Genomic DNA, 18,335 nt, shown 5'->3' on the forward strand with positions numbered 1-18,335 from the left:
AAGAAATGAATATTCACTGCATTCCACGCCCATAGGAGTGAAGAGCAGTGAATATTAATTTCTCTTTTATAGCGAACACGCTGCTAGCCGCAGCCACCAGCTTCCTGCAGCTGCCGGGCGTTCACATGTGCCTGCTACATAAGGGAATGAATATTCACTGCTCTCTACTCCCATAGGTGTGGAATGTAGTGAATATTCATTCCCTTTAGTAGCGATGCTTACAAGCATAATTCAGCTGCTGGCATCGGAACAGGAAGCTCCAAGGGCGTGCAGGAAAGTAAGTATAATGATTTATGTTTTTTTAATGTTTTTCTGATGGGGGCCATGCCTACCAGACTAGGGATGAGGGGGACCATGCCTACCAGACTAGGGAAGAGGGGGACCATGGCTGCCAGACTAAGGAAGAGGGGGACCATGCCTGCCAGACTAGGGATGAGGGGGACCATGCCTGCCAGGATAGAGATCAGGGGGGCCATGCATACCAGAATAGGGGATATTAGTACAGTATTGAGCACATTTTTGCGTCATTTTTTCCTAATTTCCTTCTCTAAAACCTAAGTGCGTCTTATAGTCTGAAAAATACAGCATTTTCCTTGTCAGAGACAAGAGGAGTGGCGCTTGGGTGAGAGCAGGTACTGATGATGCACTGTGTGGCCATCTCCGGGAGTCCCTATACATCGGCACACCTGGCCCATGTGGCTCTCTCGAAACTAGTAGAAGAGTTAGCTGCTCATGCATGTTCACTATAGTTTATAGTAGTGAAACATTTCCTTGCTTTTAGTAACTACAATGGAAGCTTCATGCATGATATCTTGCTATGTGGCATGCAAGCAGGGGAGAAGACCACCATACTTCTGATAGGTGGGACACCTGGAAATGGAACAGGCACCCACAAGACATTTATGGCACATTTGTCAACAAGTCATGAATGTCTCAGGGGGTAACACCCCTTTAAGTTTTATTGTAATGCCTCAAGCTGAAAATTGGACAAGAAAAGGTTATACAAGTGTCCGGCGCTTTTGTCTGAATGAGTCCAAAGGTTGGCGCTGCATTGATGGTTCTGACTAGAGATGAGTGGACCAGTGGAAGAGTGGGTTCTACAGGACTTTAGTGCAAAGTTCGGTTCAGGTACCAGAGCTCTACCCAAATTCCATAAAAGACAATGGGGACCTGGTTTTGTAAAGTGATCATAGCAAGTGCTAGGGGGCTGCCAAAGGAATCAGATTACCCCCACAGGATCAATCTCTGTCCTCGCGGACTTCGCCCAGTACTCCGAACATGGACTTCTTCCAGACGTCCGTTTTAGTGTCCGGTATGAACCGCTAATTTTACAGTTCAGGATCGTTCAGCTCTAGTTCTGACTAATCAAGATCAGTGTAACTCAGCCGATCAACCAATAAACCAGCGGGATTGTGAGCTTCAAGGACTGAACAAGGTCACAGCATCTAATAAGACATTTATCAGTAGATCCGTAGAGAAACAATTAATACACAGATTAAAACTAATAACTTTGCCATGTTTCACCAAGATGCTGATTCCGCAGATAAATCCAATATTGGGCCATTGAGTCGGTGGGGATGACACTGGGCTCAATGTGGCAATATGTCAAGAATAAAACTAAACATCAACATTTTGGATGAATGTTATTTCCTTAATAGAGCCTTTTCACAGCCATACTTACTGTGAAGTGTATGCATAATTTAACAACACCTCCACCGCCTCAGGGTTCAGATCATCAAGTCTTACATGAGACATTCCATGTGTCTCGCTGTCATTATTGAAGATTTCAAACAAAAAGGGACTGCAGCAAGCAAGAACCGCTCGGTGTGCCAGCATCTCATGGCCACAAACCTGGAAATGGAAAAAAGTAAGCAAAGCGAGATCAGAAGATGGGTGCATTAAATGAGACCACGGACTAAAAAACGGGAAGTGTGAAAATTAAGGCCTGAGCATTACACTAACTGGCCGGGTGCTACGGATATCATTGGAAAGGAAAAAAGGGCGTTGTAGAAGTGTAGTTATTAGCGATGGGCGAATGTGTTATCCGAGAATCTTGGGCGTGCTTGGATACTATGTCCGAGTCCCTGCGGCTGCATGATTGGAAGCTGTTCAATAGCAGCAGCACATGTGGGGATTGCCCATCTGTTAGGGAACATGCAGCCGCAGGGACTCGAACATATTATCCGGGCACACCCAAGATACTCGGCGAACACGTTATCTGATCGCGTTCACTCATCACCAGTGGTTATACAAACCGTACACTACAAGTCTGGTAATATGGTAAGTAGGAAAATACCTGGAGCTTCACATCGCAAAATTGTCCACTTTTCCGTAAGGCATTCAATTTGGCTACTGATGATTCTATGAACTGCTCATCCTCAAAACTGAGATAGCCGTTTGGAACCATTTTTTTTCAGTCCGAGGCTGTAAAACAGATGTGCCCTACTGTTACTTTGGAACAAAAATCTGAAATGAAGATTCACTGCACAAACAATGAAATCCACAGTATAACCATTGGAAAATAAGCACAGAGGAAGGTAGAAATGCCTGATTTCAGAGGTGCTGCAGCCTGGCCCTGCGGGGGCTCTTGCTGCCTGCAGAATTCTGGACGGAGTAATGCAGAGCAAAAGGCCACATGGACACACCCTGGGCCTTAAATGAGCTGTCGGCCTTATGATATTCATGACATATCTTGGAGTTACAGCATCATTATCAAATCAGTGGGAGTCTAGCACCCGACACCCCTATTGATCACTGGTTTTCTGCTCTGGCCAGATGTAAGCAGTGAACAAAGCCAGGACAGCACAGCTCCGTTCACTTCGTAAAGCCCCTCGCTGAGAAAAGCAGCTTAGCGCTTAAGCAATGCAATATACTGCAGTCATCCTGCCCTTTGTTCTCCGGCTCTGACTACACTGCTGTCACCTAGATCTCTCCTCTTTGGCTCTTGCTGTCCCCTCCATCTCTTCTCTGTTACAAATCATACAAGACTACAGATATTAGGGGTTTTTGTCTTACAGCAGGGTCTCCATGATGTAGAAACAGGACAGAAACAGAGCATGCATGAGGACTCATCGCCACACAATTACAGGCAAAACCCATCTTCTTGTGGACAAACATTTCTTTGGTCCAGGACACAACATAAACAATATGAAAGTCAACTTCATATCACAAAACACCAAAGCGTCTGGGAACATAAATGTATGACCGATGCCTTCCACACAGGACTCAATGTGTCACAAGGTTTTATGACTTACTACAAAATCTGAGGACCCTGCTCCAGAGACAGTGAGGGCACCAGACCTCTGATCTTACATGGATATTGGGACAATATATAACCTCTAAGCTAAGGAGGGATTCGCTCTCGGAGCTGTTTATTTTTTAAATGTCCATTTATTATGCCCAGTCTCTGCTCTTTTTGTGTGTATAGTTGCGTTTCTTCAGATACTTTATACCATGCCTGATGGAGACCTATATGGTCTGGAAAGCTTTCCTTGTAACATCACTTATCTTCGTTAGTCACTGTAACTACAAGATTACTATTTTAATTCTTACATAGAGAAATCTATTGTTTTTGGGGGCTGCCCTTCCATTATAACTGCACTAAGGGCAAACATAGCTTGTATAGTACCGGCAGACCGCTCAAGATAAGCAACACACTGAGGGTATGTGCACGCGTTCAGGTATTTTTGCGTTTTTTTCGCGATAAAAACTCATTAAAAATGCATACATTATGCATCTCATCATTTAGAATGCATTCTGCATGTTTTGTGCACATGGTACGTTTTTTTCCGCGAAAAAAAAACGCATTGCGGTAAAAAAAGCAGCATGTTCATTAATTTTGCGGATTTTCCGAGTTTTTCCCACAATTCTATGCATTTGGAAAAAAAAACGCACAAAAAACGCGTCAAAACGCATGAAAAAAACGCAAAAAAAATGCATGCGGTTTTCTGGCAGAAATGTCCGGTTTTTGTCAGGAAAATTTCTGCAAGAAATCCTGACGTGTGCACATAGCCTGAAAGAGTGAAGTGAGGAGGCACCACATGACTAGGATTACATATCTGGTACTTGATGAATCCATGTGTCATGCATCTGTCATCTCAAGGAGTCCCAGAAAAGGCCTGCCACCTCCAAGGCATGTGCTTGCTTCTGCACTCATCTACCATTGTTAGGAGATGGTGATCAACAGATATCCGTCACAGATGGGAATTACTGTGGCCTTTGGGAGTTCCAACCTGTCCATGTGGTCTCCAAACCCCCCAAAAATAAATTAAAAAAAATCCATCCTTGGCATATACTCCATAGCTAGTGAAAGTTCTAGCTGAGAGACTGCTGGTGGCCACCATCAGCCCCGAGACCATGAACGAGCTGGGAATGCACCTCCATGTTAATCTGCCTCTCCTGGTTTATAACAAACTGGCACAAGCAGTACGTGTGTTACAGAAAAAAATAATTGAAGCACCTACCTTTAAAGAATAGATGAAAATAACTGAGCAGAAGCTAAATTCTGGGACACATCAATCATAAATGCATTCCTGTGAGGTTATCAAAACGTAATGTTTCAAAGGTAAAAGAGGTGGAACCTAAAAAAAAAAAAAAATTCCCATCAGTAAAGTTGTTATGTGCAGGAACCATGTTAAGGTACCTTCACACTAAGCGACTTTGCAGCGAGAACGACGACGATCCGTGACGTTGCAGCGTCCTGGATAGCGATCTCGTTGTGTTTGACACGCAGCAGCGATCTGGATCCTGCTGTGATATCGCTGGTCGGAGCTAGAAGTCCAGAACTTTATTTCGTCGCTGGATCACCCGCTGTCATCGCTGTGATGGCGTGTGTGACACCGATCTAGCGATGTGTTCACTTGTAACCAGGGTAAACATCGGGTTACTAAGTGCAGGGTCGCGCTTAGCAACCCGATATTTACCCTGGTTACCATTGTAAAAGTTAAAAAAAAAAACCCAGTACATACTCACCTTCTGATGTCTGTCACGTCCCCCGGTGTCCACAGGGATAAAACTGCTGCCAAGAGCTTCCTGCACTGAATGCGTCAGCACCGGCAGTAAAGCAGAGCACAGCGGTGACGTCACCGCTGTGCTCTGCTTTGCCGGCGCTGACACATTCAGTGCAGGAAGCTCTGAGCAGCAGCGCGTAACCCTGTGGACGCCGGGGGACGTGACAGACATCAGAATGTGAATATGTACTGGTTTTTTTTTTTTTTTTTACTTTTACAATGGTAACCAGGGTAAATATCGGGTTACTAAGCGCGACCCTGCACTTAACCCGTTGTTTACCCTGGTTACCCGAGTGCTGCAGGGGGACTTCGGCATCGTTGAAGACAGTTTCAACAATGCCGAAGTCGTTCCCCTGATCGTTGGTCGCTGGAGAGAGCTGTCTGTGTGACAGCTCCCCAGCGACCTAAACAGCGACGCTGCAGCGATCAGCTCGTTGTCTATATCGCTGCAGCGTCGCTGAGTGTGACGGTACCTTTAGTCCCAAGCACCGCGATTCCGGGATTCTGCAGGCGACATTAGTCACGGCAGCAGTGCCTGATGTGGGCCAGCCCCCTCCACACTGGGTAGTCCGGGCAGACATTAGGTCCCGGGGGAATAACGTGCACATGTCCATGGGCAACGTGATGGAATAAAGCGGTGGGTACCCGACAGGATTACTGGGAAGGCGCTCAGCACACGCGAGTCAAATTTCTACAGCTCTTGGCAGGAAAGACGCAGCTGAAAAAAAAAATACGGTATGTGTTTTTGATCTATTTGAGTGACGTCAATGGTGAAAAACGCAGCGAGAACTGACACGCTGCAATGTGCAGGAGACACTTCAGGTTTCTCACTCACTTTGCTGGAATCAGGATTGCGTCAGGTTTACCGGTATCTAGAAAATGTGCAAGGAAAAAAACCACACCAAATCTACAACATGTGCAAACAGCCCAATCGCCATAACAGTATATTAGAAATTAGAGGTTGTCTAACAGTGATACTCAGCAGGGGATTTGGAACAGTCTTTCATTTAATAACCTCACTAAAAGAGAATCTTTCACCAGCATGATGTAGGGGCAGAGGCCCTGACTCAAGCAATGTGTCACTTACCGGGTTCTTTGCTGTAGCTTTGATAAAATCACTGTTTCTCTGCTGCAGATCTAGCAGTTCTCTGAATGCTGAGCTCTGCATAACCCCGCCCACAGCACTGATTGCCAGCTTTCTACCTATGCACAGAGTACACTAAACTGACAATAAAAGGATCCACATGGCCGTATGGATTAACAATATTTAACTTTTTTTTTTTTTTTTTCATCGTGAAATAAAGTGTCCAGACAATTAATAAAACATTGCCCCTTCTGACATACGTTTCTGGCCGAAGCCCTTAGTCATAGAATGTGAAGCTTAATCCCTATGCACAGAGTACACAAATCTGCCAGAGGTGGGGAAAGGTTATACCAAGCTCAAGGGAATGGATGACAACCTGGCAGCAGGTTTACTAGTCCTCTAGTGACAAAATTACTGTTCTATCAGCAGATTATCAGAACTACAGCAAGCAGCCCAGAAAGTGACACAACTGGAATCAGGGTCTCTGGCTCTACATTCTGCTGCTCTCAGATTAGGTGGCAAAAACCTGGTGAGAGATTCTCCTTAATTAGTAAAAGCAGGGAGAGGTCTCAAGGACTTGGCACGCCCCAGCATAACATTAGCATCATGTCATGCTTCACTTTCCCTACGGAGTCAAACTTTTGCTTCCAGGTTTCTGCACAAATTAAAGGGGTTGTTCCGTCCTCAGATAAAAGTCTCCAGTTACTCTGGAGAGCAGGTGGTCATGTGACCTGAAGTGTGCGCTCTGCATACATGTGCTGACTAGATGTACCAAGAGAAGCCAGGCAGACACGTCTAGTAGGAATGTGCCTGGAAGTATGCAGACCGTCTACGTGCGGTCATGTGACTGCTCTCACCAACACGCGTCCCGCAAGCTGTACGGATTCAGTAGACTGGACAGCCCCTGTCATGGGTCTTTCACAAATATTTGTTCATTATTATTGCGGATAGATGAATGAGGCGTCTTCACAAAACTCAATTTAAAGAAAAAAAAAAAAAAAGAAAAGTTGTGGATCAAACCTGTCAATGGCTGTATGGAGAAAAAAAAAAAAATGGATGGCACAATGATGTAATCCAGGTTTGTGCAGAGCAGACAGCTCTGTAGTGAGCAGCGCAATGTACCAGTAAAATTCCACTTCACAGAAACTTCCCACACGGCTGGAAAGCAGAAGAGGCCGACATCAGGCGGCTGAACGGTGGGGGTCACCGCGTCCTCTGACAGGAATATAGAAACCACAAATATTATGAGTGGAAATCTCCAGGCTGGAGCAGGGAGTGCGGCTCGCACCGGCCACACCTGGCTCACTGCCGAGCTCCACTTATAAACTAGCTGCCACCAGATGAGATGGTATCTGAGGGCCCGGACCTGCCGTCACAGCTAGGCCACAGGTACGGGAAACAAGAGGAACAGCCTGTGACCTTGAGCCTCCGCCAAGGACACAGCCCCGAAGGCTAATGGCAGACGTGAGCTACAACACATGCTGCTCCTCCAGCGAGGGAACACAAACGCCTCCTGTCAGCTGGGAGCCCTTCTCACTCATGTCACTCCACACAGCGCCATTATACCAGAGCCAGGCCCTGTCATGGCGGGCGAGGGACCACTCATTACGTGCTTTGTAGGCTCAGGTCTGGACAGTCACACGGCAGGGTCACAAGAGCGCAGAAAAAAAATCTGATTCATCCAGAAAAGTGCGATCATTTTATTGTCATCCATATACAATCCGTGTTTTACTCAGCAGCCATTAATTATTTACAGGAGCATTCACTGTCTCCTATGTCACAGAAATGCTATGTGTCCGTAATATCAGATACTATACTGCAGCTCTGGAGGAAAAATAATGCATACTGTCTTTTTGTTTTGCACACAGATTTGGTATATATACAGTATATATAATTGGTCCAAGCACGGTGTATAGTTAGTACTCTGACAGAAACTACTGCCGGGTGAACGAGCCCTTACACTGCGTAAAACAACCATATATTAGTAGAATTCGTCTGTTCCTCCCAGGAGGAGACCACGCGGCATCCAGATCAATTGATCTACTAATCAGCCGAGCTACGCTGGAGTTAAGGTCTCCATGACGCCCATTCATTTGTGGGGGACTTTCACAACGAGCAAAGCTCTGCTGATTTCTTTGAGGACACTCGCGTGGTGGGACCTAAAAAGGGGCTATTCCTGTCTAAGGGTGCCGTCACACAGTGCAATTTTGATCGCTACAACGGCACGATTCGTGACGTTCCAGCGATGCATTTACGATATCGCTGTGTCTGACACGCTACTGCGATCCGGATCCCCGCTGAGAATCGTACGTCGTAGCCGATCGTTTGAAACTTTCTTTCGTCGTCTAGTGTCCCGCTGTGGCGGCATGATTGCATCGTGTGACACAAGTTGTATACGATGTGCGCACAGTAACCAACGGCTTCTACATTGCAAATACGTCATGAAATTATCGCTCCAGCGCTGTGTATTGCAACGTGTGACCGCAGTATACGACGCTGGAGCGATACTTATACGACGCTGCAACGTCACGAATCGTGCCGTCGTAGCGATGAAAATGGCACTGTGTGACGGTACCCTAAGCCATAAAAAGCTGATATGGGAACAAAACTCTTTAAAAGGGTTTCCCAGGTTTACTATGGCAACAATATATCCTAAATCTGATATTGATGACCCATCACCAGCAGATGCATGATACAAACAGTTAATGGTGCTGAATAGCACAGCTTCTGAAGCCTCTACTGAAGCTGAACGGTGGGGATGTTGGACCACCACCAATAAGATACTGGCAGACAATCAATATCTTAAACCTGAGAATCCCCTTTCATTGAGTGCAGCACAGTGCTAAGCTTTAAAGGGAACCTGTCACCCCCAAAATCGCTGGTGAGGTAAGCTCACCGGCATCAGGGGCTTATCTACAGCATTCTGTAATGCTGTAGATAAGCCGCCGATGTTAAGGCCCCGTCTCACATAGCGAGATCGCTAGCGAGATCGCTGCTGAGTCACAAGTTTTGTGACGCAACAGCGACCTCAGTAGCGATCTCGCTATGTGTGACACGTACCAGCGATCAGGCCCCTGCTGCGAGATCGCTGGTCGTGTCGGAATGGCCTGGACCTTTTTTTGGTCGTTGAGGTCCCGCTGACATCGCTGGATCGGTGTGTGTGACACCGATCCAGCGATGTCTTCACTGGTAACCAGGGTAAACATCGGGTTACTAAGCGCAGGGCCGCGCTTAGTAACCCGATGTTTACACTGGTTACCAGCGTAATTGTAAAAAAAACAAACACTACATACTCACCATCTGATGTCCGTCAGGTCCCTTGGCGTCTGCTTCCCGCTCTGACTGCCGCCGTAAAGTGAAAGCACAGCAGTGACGTCACCGCTGCGCTCTGCTCTCAGTGTACGGCGGCTCAGTCAGAGCAGGAAGCAGACGGCAAGGGACCTGACGGGCAACAGATGGTGAGTATGTAGTGTTTGTTTTTTTTGGTAACCAGGGTAAACATCGGGTTACTAAGCGCGGCCCTGCACTTAGTAACCCGATGTTTACCCTGGTTACCCGGGTGCTGCAGGGGGACTTCGGCATCGTTGAAGACAGTTTCAACGATGCCGAAGTCGTTCCCCTGATTGTTGGTCGCTGGAGAGAGCTGTCTCTGTGACAGCTCCCCAGCGACCACACAGCGACAAAACAGCGACGCTGCAGCGATCAGCATCGTTGTCTGTATCGCTGCAGCGTCGCTGTGTGAGACGGGGCCTTTACCTGAAAGAGGAGAAAAAGACGTTAGATTATACTCACCCAGGGGCGGTCCCGCCGCGGTCCGGTCAGATGGGTGTCTCAGGTCCGCTCCGGCGCCTCCCATCTTCGTTCCGTGACGTCCTCTTCGGGTCTTTACGCCGCGGCTCCGGCGCAGGCGTACTTTGTCTGCCCTGTTGAGGGCAGAGCAAAGTATTGCAGTGCGCAGGCGCCGGGCCTCTCTGACCTTTCCGGCGCCTGCGCACTGCAGTACTTTGCTCTGCCCTCAACAGGGCAGACAAAGTACGCCTGCGCCGGAGCCGTGGCGTAAAGACCCGAAGAGGACGTCACGGAACGAAGATGGGAGGCGCCGGAGCGGACCGGAGACACCCATCCGACCGGACCGCAGCGGGACCGCCCCTGGGTGAGTATAATCTAACGTCTTTTTCTCCTCTTTCAGGTAACATTGGCGGCTTATCTACAGCATTACAGAATGCTGTAGATAAGCCCCTGATGCCGGTGGGCTTACCTCACCAGCGATTTTGGGGGTGACAGGTTCCCTTTAAAGGGATTGTCCCACAATCAAAAGTGTTGTCTAATCAATAGATAATGGAAAATTAAGCATTTTCACAATTAGATGTATATAATAATGTTGCTGTGTAGAGATAAACTGATAATGTGCCTAAGTAGCTAAAAGCAAAGGATGTCTGAGCCCACCTCAGTAAATCACACGTGTGCAGTACAAGGAGCACAGTGGCTAGAAGGAACTGAACTGAAGGAAGCCATGTGAATGTCTGGCCACTGAGCTGGTTGTACTGCCCTGGAGTGATTTATTGAGGTGAGCTCAAAGGTTCTCTGCTGTAGCACAAACCATGACTACTTACATGAAAAATATTTAGAATTGAGAGTTCTCAGTGGTTGATACCTTTTAATGGCTAACTGAAAAGATAGTAACAAATTGCAAGCTTTCGAGACTACACAAGTCTCTTCATCAGGCAAAGACTAAAAGAAATTCTGAAGAATCACATATGTGATTCTTCAGAATTTCTTTTAGTCTTTGCCTGATGAAGAGACCTGTGTAGTCTCGAAAGCTTGCAATTCGTTACCATCTTTTCAGTTAGCCATTAAGGCTGTATTCACACGTTCCGGTTTTTTTGCGGTTTTTCCCGATAAAAACGCTATAAAACCGCAAAAAAAAACGCATACAATAAGCATCCCATCATTTAGAATGAATTCCGCATGTTTTGTGCACATGATGCGTTTTTTTCCGCAAAACAAACGCATGCCGCACAAAATCCGGACATGCTCTATCTTTTTGCGTTTTTTTTGCGGATTTCCCACTCCAAAATGCATTGGGAAGTGTCCGGAAAAAACCGCGGCAAAACCGCGGCAAAACCGCGGCAAAAACGCACGCGGTTTTCTTGCGGATTTCTTGCAGAAAATGTCCGGAATTCTCCGGAATTTTCTGCAAGAAATCCTGAACGTGTGCACATAGCCTAAAAGGTATCAACCACTGAGGACTCTCAATTCTAAATATTTTTTTATCTACTGGCTAACACGGTACCAAGATATATATCTTTCCTGTACTTACATGAAAGAACCAGGCCCGGAGGAGTGAGGTCATAGGCATGGAGAACCCCGTGTCCATGCCACCAGTGGAGAATATTCACTTATCTTCCTATGGGATCAATACAAACAGCAGCTGCAGCTAAAGCTCTGCTACAGAGGCCTAAAGGTACCGTTACACTAAGCAACTTACCAGCGATCGCGACCAGCGACGTGATCGCTGGTAAGTTGCTGTGTGGTCGCTGGGGAGCTGTCACACAGACAGCTCTCTCCAGCGACCAAGCGACTTCGGCATCGCTGAAACTGTCTTCAGCGATGCCGAAGTCCCCATGTAAAAAAAAACAAAAAAAAAAAACACTACATACGCACCTTCTGTCGTCCTTCATGTCCCTCGGCGCTTGCCGCACTGACTGTGTCTCAGCGCCGGCCGGCCGTAACAGCGGTGCCCAGCGGTGAACCGCTGTTACTGCAGGTTCACCGCTGGGCTCTGCTTTACGGCCGGACGGCGCTGAGACAGTCAGTACGGCAAGCTCCAGGGGACGTGACGGACAACAGACGGTGAGTATGTAGTGTTTTTTTTTTACTTTTACCATGGTATCCATGGTAAATATCGGGTTACTAAGCGCGGCCCTGCGCTTAGTAACCCGATGTTTACCATGGATACCAGTGAAGACATCGCTGGATCGGCGTCACACACGGCGATCCAGCGGTGTCAGCGGGAGAGTTGCGACGAAAGAAAGTTCGTCCACTCTCCCTGCAACCAGCGATATCCCAGCAGGATCCAGATCGCTGCTGCGTGCCAAACATAGCGATATCGCTATGCAGGACGCTGCAACGTCACGGATCGCTGGCGATACCGCCTAGTGTGACGGTACCTTTAGGCTAGGTTCACATTGCGTTAATGGGTGTCCGCCATGTAACGGAGTCCGCTAGCGAAATTGTCGCAATTAACGCCATGTAACGGGTCCGTTAGCGCACCCATTGACAGCAATGTGCTAACGGGTCTCCAATGCATCGCTAGCGCATGCCATTTTCGGCACGCGCTAGCGATGTCCCGTTATTTTCGGACGGACCTCGAACGCTGCTTGCAGCGTCCAAGGTCCGTTCCTCGCTAGCGCAGATCGGGCATCTGCGCTAGCGGGATCGGCAAACGTGATCCCTAAAGTGACATTGCGTTAGCGCAATCCGCTAGCGTATGCGCTAAAAGGATTGCCCTAACGCAATGTGAACCTAGCCTTACACAGGATACAGCAGGGCAGCCACCATTATCAGTTTATCTCTGCACAAAACATCCAGCTGTGAAAAGGCTTAGCTTACCAATATCTATTGATCAGACAGCACTTTTGTTCCTGTGACTGCCCCTTTAACAGATGAACTTGAAAAGCCAAAAACTGGTTACACACATTATCTGTCTTCAGCTTTCAGGACAGCTGAGTGAAGCTAAACTGATCCGGTATTCACCGGCGCGCAGGAGCCGCTCACCCCCAACACAAACTGAGTCTTCTACCACGAGGCTGGTGCACAGCTGACAAACATGGACCAAGTGTACTTATTCTAATTTGGTCTACATCATATCTATATCTCTTGAGAAGGTTCCTGTTGGGACCGAAACGTCGCCTTCTGGGCTGATTAAATGGCTCCTTTTCACTACAAACGGTGTGCTGCCTCCAATTTTTCTGCATTTTTATATCTCGATAGATAGATATATACACACACACCTACTGATCTAGATTTATATCACCCCTGGCAGCATCCCTCTCTGCCTGTAGGGGTACATGAGATGTTATAGAAGGAGTTTACTGATAAGGACTTCATCTCTATACACCAGAGCTGAGATGGACATTGTGTGATCATATGTATGGCCGTGTGACAAGCACCCTGGGGTCCCAGCTAAGCCGCATTTCCAAAATGTTGGGGTCAATGACAACACTTAGGTGCCTTATATAAGTAACACCAAAAACTGCAACAGAAGCGCGAGATCAGTCACATGACCGACATGAAGTGGATTCTTCTCTAAACTTTAATGGACATTTTCCAGAATAACAGGTTAGGAGCGGCTGTGCCAGAGGAAACCGGTTCTCTGCATCTTTGGGGATTCCTAAATACTCACCCTACTAATATCTTGTGGTCTATGGAAAGAATCCTATTATCATCGATTAGCTCTCTGCAGATTGGGGTACACTTGTAAGATTGGGGGCTTCATTAGCTACCCCTTAATGAGAGCCTGATAATACACCTTGGGATTACAGAATCAACTGTCAGAGGATCAGTATCCCCCACAAAGTAGTAGAGCAATCTGCAGACATTATTAACCCCTTATGGATATGTCGAGTGTAAGCTGACCTCTGTACCTGGCAGGTACCGGCTGTGTTATACAGATGACACTGCTATAGCTGCACTGATGCAACCCCTTAGATACTGCAGTCAATAACAAATGTTGCATCCAAATGGTTAGAAGTGGAATGAAGGTCATTAAAAATAATTACACCGCCGTTATGATTATAGACTCGCCAAGTAAGTACACAGGCCTCATAAGATCTAATTCTATGGAATCATGCTGGTAACAGATCCTCTTGCTCAGAAACTCTGGTGTCAGGTCTGGGAGGATGGAGCACACATGTCTTTACTACGATTGGCCCCGAAGTGCAGTCCTGCAATGTAAGCCGTGATACTGGCCTCATCACTACGGCACGAGGGCCGAGCCACAATCAGAGACAACAGCCGTGATACTGGCCTCATCACTACGGCACATGGGCCATGGAGGGCCGGGCCACAATCAGAGACAACAGCCGTGATACTGGCCTCATCACTACGGCACATGGGCCATGGAGGGCCGGGCCACAATCAGAGACAACAGCCGTGATACTGGCCTCATCACTACGGCACATGGGCCATGGAGGGCCGGGCCACAATCAGAGACAACACCCGTGATACTGGCCTCATCACTACGGCACATGGGCCATGGAGGGCCGGGCCACAATCAGAGACAACACCCGTGATAATGGCCTCATCACTGCGGCACATGAGCCATAGAGGGCCGGGCCACAATCAGAGACAACACCCGTGATACTGGCCTCATCACTACAGCACATGGGCCATAGAGGGCCGGGCCACAATCAGAGACAACACCCGTGATACTGGCCTCATCACTGCGGCACATGAGCCATAGAGGGCCGGGCCACAATCAGAGACAACACCCGTGATACTGGCCTCATCACTGCGGCACATGAGCCATAGAGGGCCGGGCCACAATCAGAGACAACACCCGTGATACTGGCCTCATCACTGCGGCACATGAGCCATAGAGGGCCGGGCCACAATCAGAGACAACACCCGTGATACTGGCCTCATCACTACAGCACATGGGCCATAGAGGGCCGGGCCACAATCAGAGACAACACCCGTGATACTGGCCTCATCACTGCGGCACATGAGCCATAGAGGGCCGGGCCACAATCAGAGACAACAGCCGTGATACTGGCCTCATCACTACGGCACATGGGCCATGGAGGGCCGAGCCACAATCAGAGACAACAGCCGTGATACTGGCCTCATCACTACAGCACATGGGCCATAGAGGGCCGGGCCACAATCAGAGACAACACCCGTGATACTGGCCTCATCACTGCGGCACATGGGCCATGGAGGGCCGAGCCACAATCAGAGACAACAGCCGTGATACTGGCCTCATCACTACAGCACATGGGCCATGGAGGGCTGGGCCACAGTCAAAGACAACAGAGCCCACTGCAACTGCGCCCTCAGCAAACCATGGATGGAGCTACCCAATAGGCACTGATGGCCAATGTCAATTCTGCTTCACGATAATGTGAATATTCTAATGAAGAATAGTGTATCCACAATACCGTATATATGATACAGTAACTGTATATAGGATACATGTATACACAATCAGACCTATCACAGCACAGGAAAGTGAGGATTTCACAGTCACCATGTGGACAAAAATCCACCCACCATCTCATCAAAATCTCATCATCAGCGTCATGTGGTTCAAATGACCCCACTCTACAGTGTTCACAGTGTATTTTATCTGATGGACGACACAGTAATCAGCTGACTGGTGGGGGCGCTGCAAATCAAGCGCCCACCGATCTGATAATGATTACCCATTCCATAGATAGCTCAGCAATATGTGGGGACTCAGCAGCACTATAAACATACAGTTCTGGGTGACACATGCCTCTGCGGGAGACCCCCGAGGGCCACATCCTCTGCGGGGGACCCCCGAGGGCCACATCCTCTGCGGGGGACCCCCGAGGGCCACATCCTCTGCGGGGGACCCCCGAGGGCCACATCCTCTGCGGGGGACCCCCGAGGGCCACATCCTCTGCGGGGGACCCCCGAGGGCCACATCCTCTGCCGGGGGACCCCCGAGGGCCACATCCTCTGCCGGGGGACCCCCGAGGGCCACATCCTCTGCCGGGGGACCCCCGAGGGCCACATCCTCTGCCGGGGGACCCCCGAGGGCCACATCCTCTGCCGGGGGACCCCCGAGGGCCACATCCTCTGCGGGGACCCCCGAGGGCCACATCCCGCGTCCTCTGCGTTACATGTACTGATGCAGGAACGATCCTCTGCTAGTTACAAGGTAACAATGAGCAATTAGCTGTAAAGCGCTGCGGATTATGTTGGTGCTATACAGAAGTAGAATTGCTGAGCCTTATAGTGAGTCCGGCCACAGAACAGGAGATACATTACAGCACCACTGTGCAGACATGGCGGCGATCCAGGGCGTCACTGAGGAATAGGGACGTGCAGGGAGCAGTGTGAACAAGGAGACACTGAGAAGCGTCTGAGAAATGGGGGGAGGATCCGGGTGGTGACAGAGGATGTGCGGCAGACACGGGGCAGACGAGACACGGCGGGAACCAGGACAGATACATGGACAAGAGCCGCGACGGAGCAGAGAGCGGCGAATAACGCGCACAGGATGCCCCGAGCACCGGGGATACACGTACCTGTGCGGAGAAGGCTGCACGGCGGGAGGAGACAGCGGGACCGCCTGACTGAGACTGACTACAGGCAGGAAACAATTACTGGAAGTGACGGAAAAGCGTCACCAGGGGGCGTGTCCTGTCAGCGCGAGGTTGTGTGGCGTGCAGGGAGGCAGGAGAGGTGTAGGAAGCGGTCACTAGGGGGCAGTGTATGCGGTCATTGGAGGGTGTATAAACATGTGACTATAAAAATGAGGCGGTTTTACCGCATCTAATGATAGTCTATGGGCAATTTACACTGCGGTGGCTGAGCGTCTCCACAACATAAATAGACATGCTGCGGTCTGGAAAGACACGCCACATGTCCGTTTACGCAGGTCCGCCACCCGCGTCTTTGAATGCACAGTGGACATGGGATTTCATAAAATCCATTCCACTATGCTGTGACGTATGGCCGCTGTGGATTGGACACTGCAGCTGTACACAGCGTCCAATCCGCAGCACAAACTGAACGTGGAAACATACCCTAACTAGTCACCGATTGTAGTGAAGGTCTGTTCTTGAGAATGGAGAGGATTTTGAATCATAAGAAAAATAGCATGGTCATTTGTTTTTACAACCTCTTTGCAATTGTAGCCTTTTATCACGATGAAAACAACCCTTTAAGCCAGGGATGTCAAACTCAAATACACAGAGGGCCAAAGTTAAAAGCTTCTCCTTTCCTTATCAAATAAAACGATTATCTCTTGGAATTGTAGTGGAATCATACAGTATAATATGTTATGTAAGAGCAGTAATGCAACACCCTCATAGAGTATAATGCAGCCACTCCAGAGTATAATGCAGCCAGCCCATAAAATATAATGTAGCCACCATAGAGTATAATGAAGCACCAAAAAAGCATAATGCAGTCCTCCATATTGTATAATGCACAACCAATAGTCCTCCATACAGTATAATGTGACCCATATCCTTCCATATACTTTAGTACACTCCCCATAGTCATCCATATAGTATATTATGTTCCACATATTCTCCCTATAGTATAATATAGTCCTCAATATAGTATAATGCATCCCATAGTCCTCCATATTGTATAATGCACCTCTCTTAGTCTTCCATATGGTAAAATGCACTTCTCATAGTATAATGCACCCCATAGTCCTTCATATAGTATAATGCATTCCCCATAGTCTTCGATACAGTATAATGCAAGTCCCATGCAGTACATATAGTATAATGCACCCCATATTCCTCAAAAGAGTATAATGCAGTCCCCTCATAGAGTATAATGCAGCCCCCTCAAAGAATAATGCAGCCCGCCTCATAGAGTATATTGGAGCCACCCCATAGAGGATAATGCAGCCCCATATAGTATAACGCAGCCACCATAGAGTATAATGAAGTCCCCATAGAGCATAATGCAGCCACCCCACAGAGTATAATGCAGCCCCCTCATAGAATATAATGCATCCACCCCTTAGAGTATAATGCAGCCACCCCATAGCTCAAAACCATTTGCAACAAAGCAAAAAAGATGTACCAGTACAACAAGAATTCAAAAACATATCAAACTTTATTATTAGAATGATTACAAACAGGTATAGTCATGAATGTTGGGACAAACTATGTGTAAATTGCTGCTATGCATCAAGGCACACAACACCTCCCAGAACCCCAAGATTACAAATATGTTAATTATACAGTGGGGCAAAAAAGTATTTAGTCAGTCAGCAATAGTGCAAGTTCCACCACTTACAAAGATGAGAGGCGTCTGCAATTTACATCATAGGTAGACCTCAACTATGGGAGACAAACTGAGAAAAAAAAATCCAGAAAATCACATTGTCTGTTTTTTTATCATTTTATTTGCATTTTATGGTGGAAAATAAGTATTTGGTCAGAAACAAACAATCAAGATTTCTGGCTCTCACAGACCTGTAACTTCTTCTTTAAGAGTCTCCTCTTTCCTCCACTCATTACCTGTAG

At 47.9% G+C, this 18,335-nt stretch overlaps 1 protein-coding gene across 1 annotated transcript in view; it reads right to left on the reverse strand.

Moving 5' to 3' along the window:
• The window catches only part of IVNS1ABP (influenza virus NS1A binding protein), a 42,772-nt gene extending 26,241 nt beyond the window's left edge, over positions 1-16,531 (reverse strand). Inside the window, exons 1-4 of the mRNA XM_077278813.1 lie at positions 16,371-16,531; positions 4,464-4,580; positions 2,297-2,424; positions 1,682-1,851 (exon numbers count right to left, since the gene is read on the reverse strand). Coding sequence (XP_077134928.1) covers positions 1,682-1,851; positions 2,297-2,407 — 281 coding nt within the window. The 5' untranslated portion in view covers positions 2,408-2,424; positions 4,464-4,580; positions 16,371-16,531. The remainder of the gene's footprint in view (positions 1-1,681; positions 1,852-2,296; positions 2,425-4,463; positions 4,581-16,370) is intronic.
• Positions 16,532-18,335: the final 1,804 nt, after the last annotated feature.

Source organism: Ranitomeya variabilis, chromosome 8 (genome assembly GCF_051348905.1).
Source record: "Ranitomeya variabilis isolate aRanVar5 chromosome 8, aRanVar5.hap1, whole genome shotgun sequence".
NCBI classification, from domain to species: Eukaryota; Metazoa; Chordata; class Amphibia; order Anura; family Dendrobatidae; genus Ranitomeya; species Ranitomeya variabilis.